The sequence below is a fragment of the Arachis duranensis genome, chromosome 7 (assembly GCF_000817695.3).
Source record: "Arachis duranensis cultivar V14167 chromosome 7, aradu.V14167.gnm2.J7QH, whole genome shotgun sequence".
Classification (NCBI taxonomy): domain Eukaryota; kingdom Viridiplantae; phylum Streptophyta; class Magnoliopsida; order Fabales; family Fabaceae; genus Arachis; species Arachis duranensis.
The window spans coordinates 77,646,244-77,653,731 of NC_029778.3; the positions used below are offsets into that span (position 1 = coordinate 77,646,244).

Consider the following 7,488-nt stretch of genomic DNA (forward strand, 5'->3'; position numbering starts at 1 on the left):
TTAAATTGAATTGGATCATGTTATATTTAATAATAGTCGGATTATAAATTATAAAAGAGTCACTTAAATAAAGAAACTTCAAATATTTTTTTAAAGATATTTTTTAATAATTAAAATTTAATATATATAATCAATTAAATTGTATTATTGTTGTCAAAATTAGATCAGATAAATTAATTTGACAAAAAAACTTAATAAATCAAACATTGAACCAATCTAAATTAATTTTTTTATAGAAAATAACTACAATAATTTTTATAATAGGTATATTATAATTATTTTTTATAAAAAATATTAATTTAAATCGGTTCAAAGTATAATTTATCAATTGTTTGGTCAAATCAATTTGTCTGGTCTAATTTTGATAAAAATAACACGATTTAATAATTATATGTATTAAATTTTAATTATTAAAAATTATTTAAAAAAAAGATATTTTAAGTGTCTTTATTTGAGTGACTCCTAAATTATAATAATAAATATCTAATATTTTATTTGTGCATGTAATATATAACATAATTTTGTGAAAATAAACAAATAATTATTTCAAAATAAATCTAAAAAAGTAGACAAAATTATTATATTATAATATTACTTATTAATACTCCATCGCTTATTTAAAATTTCTTTGATCATGTCTAATTAATTATTCAACTGCGTGATACAAATATAATAAATAGGTCTCACTATAATTTTTAGACAAAATAAATATAAATGTCTTGGACACCATAATTTTTTAGTGTTTAGATCCACACGAACAAGTTTTAATTTTCATTCATTCGGAGTACACACTATTATTTAAACTTAAATATCATCTCCAATTGTAAAATCTAATAATAAATAGACAGGTTCTGACAAGTCGTAAGGTAGACAGCAATAGAAAAGAAGAGATAAAAGATAACTATTTTATTTTTCCATTTTTATCAACATTTTCATGTTAAACATAAAAACATAAAAAAAAAAGTGTACATAAAAATAACATATATATAAAAATGCTAACGATAAAGGAGAAAATGAGATGAAGCCTTGTTATCCAATCTGAAATAATTTGGCCGAATTATACGAGTTATATTTTAGTCAAAACAAATTTGGCAGCAAAAAAATAAAAAAAAAATTGATGAAACTTAATTATTAAACTTTAATGCATCCAAAATTTCAAGTATTTGTAGATCAAAAATGGATGCATGGATTGAGACTCCTTTGAATAATCCAACAAGAACTTGTATCTAAGTTATTTTTATCTATAATTAAACTAAAAACGTTATTTATGCACTAAAATTAATTATTATATATTTATAATATATATAATTTTAACTATATTTAATATATATTTTATATTTTTATATATTTTTTAAAAAAAGTCTAAGAGGTTAGTAGGGGTGTTTAAATTCAAACCGATTTAAATTAAACCGTTCATCCAATCCAATCTAAACCGAAAATCGATTAAAATCGTACTATTTTAAATTTGACTGGATTCTAGTTTTTGCAAACGGCTGGATCATATCGGATTTCGAATCTATTTTTCATAACCAATTCAATCTAATCCAAACCATACAATATGCTATAATATTATTATTTTATTATTACATTTACAATTATACTTATAACATGTTCAATTTGTTATACATTTTTTATTATTCATGTATTATTATTATTTAATAAATATTTTATGTTTAAAATATTATTTATTTTTTTATATATTTTAACTAACCTATAATTTTATTTCCATTATTATGTTATCGTTGGTTTTTTAAGATATTGTTAAGATTGTTATGTCATTATTGGTTATTTAAAATTTGATGATGAGATTGGTTATATTTATTTAATTTTTTGTTTAAAAAACCGCAAATCCAAACCGATCCAAACTGCTTGTAATCGGATCAGATTTCCAAAAAAAGTTCATTCAATCCAAATCATATCGCACATAAATTAAGCATTTGGATCATTTTATTAAATTTTGGCCTGTATTTAATTAGTAAAAGAAAAATAAATAATTTTATATTATTAGATAAAATTTTACATCATTAAAAATATTATTAATGACTATTTAATAATTACAAATTATAAAAATTATTAATTCTTAATACTCTTTTATTAAATTTAGTGCTTAATTTTAACGTAGGTAAAATATAATAGGCTAAGCCGAAAAATAAGAGCTTGAAGAGGCAGCCATATAGTAGATGGAGTCAGCTGGCATTCCTTTAAGATTCCTTAAACAAACCGTTGAAGCCATAAATTCAACTGCTCATTTCCCTACGTCTCTCTCTCTCTCTCTCTCACTCACTCTCTGCACAGAAAGAAATAGAGAGAAGGTAGAAAGAAGATGATAGAACCATTTTTGCTCCTTAAAAAACATACCCATTCCTCACCACACCATCCAACAACAACAACAACCACCTTCTCAATGGCCGCGGACATGTCCAACACCAACACCAACACCAACAACAACAACAACAACCACCCTTCTCACGCCAAGGACTTCTTCGCTTCCCCAGCTCTCTCCCTTAGCCTTGTAAGTAATCTTCTTCTTCTTCTTCTTCAATTATTATTATTAGATATATGTTTGTTTCAATTCTATTATTCGATCTTTGATTATTCACTGTAAGGCTGGCATATTTCGGCATGCTGGGGTGGCGGCGGCGGAGGGAGAGGCTGCAACCTCCAACATGGAAGTGGAGGATGGCGATGAAGGCAGCGGCGGAGGAGGAGGCGCCGGTCACACGGTGGATATTAGCAGCGAGAACTCCGGCCCCACTAGATCGAGATCGGAGGATGACTACTTTGAAGGAGAAGGTGAGCATGAAGATGAAGATATTATCGGTGATGATAACAATAACAATAACAAGAACAAGAACAAGAAGAAGAGGAAGAAATATCACAGGCACACCGCGGAGCAGATCAGAGAAATGGAAGCGTTAGTATATATATTATAATATCATATATCTCAAATGGATCATCAATATTAAGCATATACACTATAATATATCAATTTTGTTGCATGCACTTTTTGGTCTTTTTGACTCTTCTGTCTTTCTACATGCATATATATGCATACAGAGATTAATATCATATTTTATTATTGACCAAAAAGAAACAGCTAAAAGGGATCATGATGAACATGTGTATGTGTATGTGTGTGCAATGCATGGTAGGTGTTGTTAATTAAGTAATCACTAATTAATTAATTAGGGATTATGACTACCATTTTCCAGTGAAACGTTTCCTTCAAAACTAAGTTAAATTGTTTGCATGCCTGCATTGCCAGTGGAGACATTAATTTAGAGCAGCATATACATATCTTTGTAGCTAGCTAGCTAGGCCGTACGTACTACTTAGCTAGGCACGATTATGATGAGAAGAAAAAAAAAAAGTTATTGATATCATCATATGGTTACAAAAAGGACGCATGATTGTTAAAGGCTAAAGTCTATTTATAATTTTGAACAACTTTTGCTCGTTTCCTTTGTTTGATAGCTTAATTCAGCCTCTTTGTATATATATATAGAACTTTTTCCTCCTCTTTCCACCGCTTTGCTTGAACTTGATTAATCAATTAGTATCTTGTTTGCATTACAAAACTCATATCAGATTTTTTTTTTCTTTTTCTTCCATCTGACACACTATTAAACTCAGAGTGTTGGACCACTCGGCATATATAATATCTATATGAATATGAATATGCTAATAATAATAATAATGTAGGCTATTCAAAGAGTCGCCACATCCTGATGAAAAGCAGAGGCAACAACTTAGCAAGCAGCTAGGCCTTGCTCCAAGACAAGTCAAGTTTTGGTTCCAAAATCGCAGAACCCAAATCAAGGTATGTAACTAATTAGTTCTTTTATTTTCAAAAGAGTGAATACAAAGTCAAAATGTAATTATATTCGCTTAAAATTAACTATATTATGTGTATATTTATTAAAGTTCGTGGTTAGAATAAGATATAGGTTGAAATATAAATATATATTAAAAATAAATTAAATTATACATATATTTATTCACAAATATATTAGTAGTTAATTTTAATAAATGATGTTTGTGTATGAATAATTTTTTTATTAAACAAAATAAAAATGCTAAAGGAATGCTAGGAGCCAGCAACTTTTAGGATTTATAGCCATTAAATAGTCATCAATAAAATTTTTAATGGTGTGAAATTAATGTGAGATTTCATCTTTCACTCTTCTTTGTTGGTTACATGTTGACCAAAATTTGATAAAGTTGCTGCCCCTAGACTTTCTTAAAAATAATTCTTTAACAAACTTGAATAATTTACAAGAAAAAATATAGGTAGATAATGAAAATATTAAACAATATAAATAATAGATATATCGGATGTTTATTTCACTAGCTATACGGATGATTATTCTAATATTAAGATTTAAGTGAATAATTTAGAGGTGTAGTGTGTTTTTATTTGATTAGTAGTTATTCATGTTGTTCAAAAAAATTATTAGTTACATAGCATAACCCAATTTACAATGATTAATTACACGATGATAATTGAATTATTATAAAATATAAACACCTATAGTATGAATTATCATCTTTACATAAAGATATAAAGAAATCGATATGGAGTAATTGGCTTAACTTACAAGTAGATAATTGAATTTTGCACCAGGCAATACAAGAGCGACATGAAAACTCATTGTTGAAGACGGAAATAGAGAAACTAAAGGAGAAAAACAAAGGGTTGAGAGAGACCATAAACAAAGCTTGTTGCCCCAACTGTGGTGTTGCAACCACTAGTACCAGAGACGGTGCCATTCCAACTGAAGAACAACAGCTTCGCATTGAGAATGCCAAACTCAAAGCTGAGATCGAGAAGCTTCGAGGAGCTTTAGGAAAATACGGTGGATCAGGTGGTGGTGGATCAACGTCTCCTTCATGTTCTTCTGGTGCTGCTGGTGGACATGAGCAAGAGAATAGAAGCTCGTTGGACTTTTACACTGGAATCTTCGGAGTTGACAAGTCAAGGATAATGGATACAGTGAACAAGGCTATGGAGGAGCTCATAACCATGGCAACAATGGGGGAACCCTTGTGGCTTCGTAGTGTTGAGACTGGCCGTGAGATACTCAACTACGATGAGTACATCAAACACTTCTCATCCCTTCAAAATTCTTCATCAAACAACACTAACACTACTCCTTCATCATCAAAGAGATCCATTATTGAAGCTTCAAGAGACACTGCCCTTGTCTTTGTTGATCTCCCACGCCTTCTCCAAACTTTCTTAGATGCGGTATGTAATAATGTAAATATAAAATATATTTCGACTATGCTACGTGTATATTAAAATTAGACATAAAAATCAGTTATTAATATAAAATACATATTAGAATATAGAATAAATTTAAATTTATACTCACAAAAGATATAGACGCTACCCATATAAGAATAAAACGACAATGGTAACGATGGAAGATGACTTCTGTGTGTCAAGAGTACTCAGACGTTGGTTACCGTAATTAGTCTGTTAAGATACTCTTGACACACAGAATCCATCTTCTGTGGTTATAATTGTTTTATTCTTATATAAGTATATTTGTCAGCGTCTATATTTTTTATGAATACAAATTATAATTTGTTTTAGAATATAAATATACATTAAAAATAAATTAAATCACACAGAAATTTATATATAAATACATTAGTAATTGATTTTAGTGGTTGATTTTAGTGTACAAACAAAATTTTAAACATATTTATATACACATAATATATACTCTATATATCATTATTATTCAACTATACTACGTGTATACTAAAATTAGCTATCAAAATCAATCATATAAATACATATTAAAAATAAATTACATATATTTATATACAAATGCAGTGATAATTGATTTTAGTTGTTAAATTTAGTGTACGAATACCATTTTTTCATTATTATTATTATGGTGGTTGTTTATTTTGCAGAATCAGTGGAAGGAAATGTTTCCATGTTTAGTATCTAAGGCGGCGACTGTGGATGTTATATGCAACGGAGAAGGTTCTAACAGGAATGGTGCAGCGCAACTGGTAATCTAATAATGATGCTTATTATTATTATAATTATCTAGCGATTAAATTATTACTCACACTGAAATCAATTAAACTTCTTCTATCAAATATAATTACTTTCGGTGAAAACTCATATGAATTTTAACCCGTTATATCTCAATTTAGACACACATATTAAACTATTTAATAATTTTTAATTATCAACCTCCTCTTGCGTGGTTACTTTCATTTTTGACAATTAGAAAGCAACAGTTCAGCATGATTTTTCCAAGTGGTCCAACCACGAGAAACACGAGAGAAAGAATGTTACGTTCCTCGCTACCTATCAGATTTATATATATTTCGTTCCATTGACATGTTTTAACCCTAGAGTTGTAAGTTTGATCAAAGTTGCATGTGTTTATTAAGAGTTTGCTTGTTTAAAACTTTAAATTATGTTTCTTTAGTTAACCCATGCATTATTATGATTATTATTAATAATAATCTTCTATATGGAAGACAAGTGCTCGTGACTTTTTCCATTTACATATCACAAAGTATTGATAAAGATTAAAGACATATAAAGGCCTACAAATTAAAGATAATATACAAAAGTTGGAACCTCATTAACTCATTTAGTAGTAACTCTTGCCCCCATTTCTCGCACTTACCCTTATCTTATCAGTTATTGCATCCAACACTTCCAGCTGGAATATCTCTGTGTACCTTTCTTCTTCTATACATACATAGCAACAAAAATATTATATGTACACTAAAATTAATTATTAAAATAAATTATTAAAATATTAGTATAATTTAATTTATTTTTAATTTATATTTATATTTTAATATATATTTTATACTAATAATTAATTTTAATGTATACATAGCATAGTTAACATAACAATGACAATGTATTTATTTATAATTTATCTATTTATTATTGTACAATTGTTTTTATATTTCAATTATAACAAAAAAAAAAGAGAAACAAACATTTTTTCTTGAAAATGATTTTAACATATTTAAAATTTTATTATTTGTAGTATTTTTTATTTTCAGAATTTTATGAAAAAATGAGATGTAAAATGAGAAAACAAAATTTTATCATTTTTATTATTTTAATTTTGTTTTCTTAAAAAAAAATAAAAAGAAAAACACATAAAACAAAAACATTGCCGTGGGACAAGTGCCAAGAACACTGGAGCATGTAACCCTACATATGGTTTCATCCCTTTATGCAAAATATAGTTAAAGATGGAGAAGACAAAGCATGCATGATATCAATAATGATGAAATGAAGCCCTAACAAACAAACAAACATGTGGACAAATAATAATGAGACTTTCCTACTCCACGGAATTAAGTACATACTAACTAATTAAAGCCACTAAGATTTAACTGTGTATCATACATTATACATAAATCTGTGAAATTAATTTTTGTGCACACACACATGCATATATATATATATATACACACATACATATATATATA

General features: G+C 27.7%; 1 protein-coding gene across 1 annotated transcript in view; it reads left to right on the forward strand.

Annotated features, from left to right (window-relative positions):
• The first annotated feature begins 2,245 nt into the window (after window positions 1-2,245).
• Window positions 2,246-7,488, forward strand: part of LOC107459523 (homeobox-leucine zipper protein GLABRA 2) — an 8,640-nt gene continuing 3,397 nt past the window's right edge. The window contains exons 1-5 of the mRNA XM_052251661.1: window positions 2,246-2,512; window positions 2,607-2,914; window positions 3,703-3,820; window positions 4,625-5,248; window positions 5,929-6,030. Coding sequence (XP_052107621.1) covers window positions 2,324-2,512; window positions 2,607-2,914; window positions 3,703-3,820; window positions 4,625-5,248; window positions 5,929-6,030 — 1,341 coding nt within the window. The 5' untranslated portion in view covers window positions 2,246-2,323. The remainder of the gene's footprint in view (window positions 2,513-2,606; window positions 2,915-3,702; window positions 3,821-4,624; window positions 5,249-5,928; window positions 6,031-7,488) is intronic.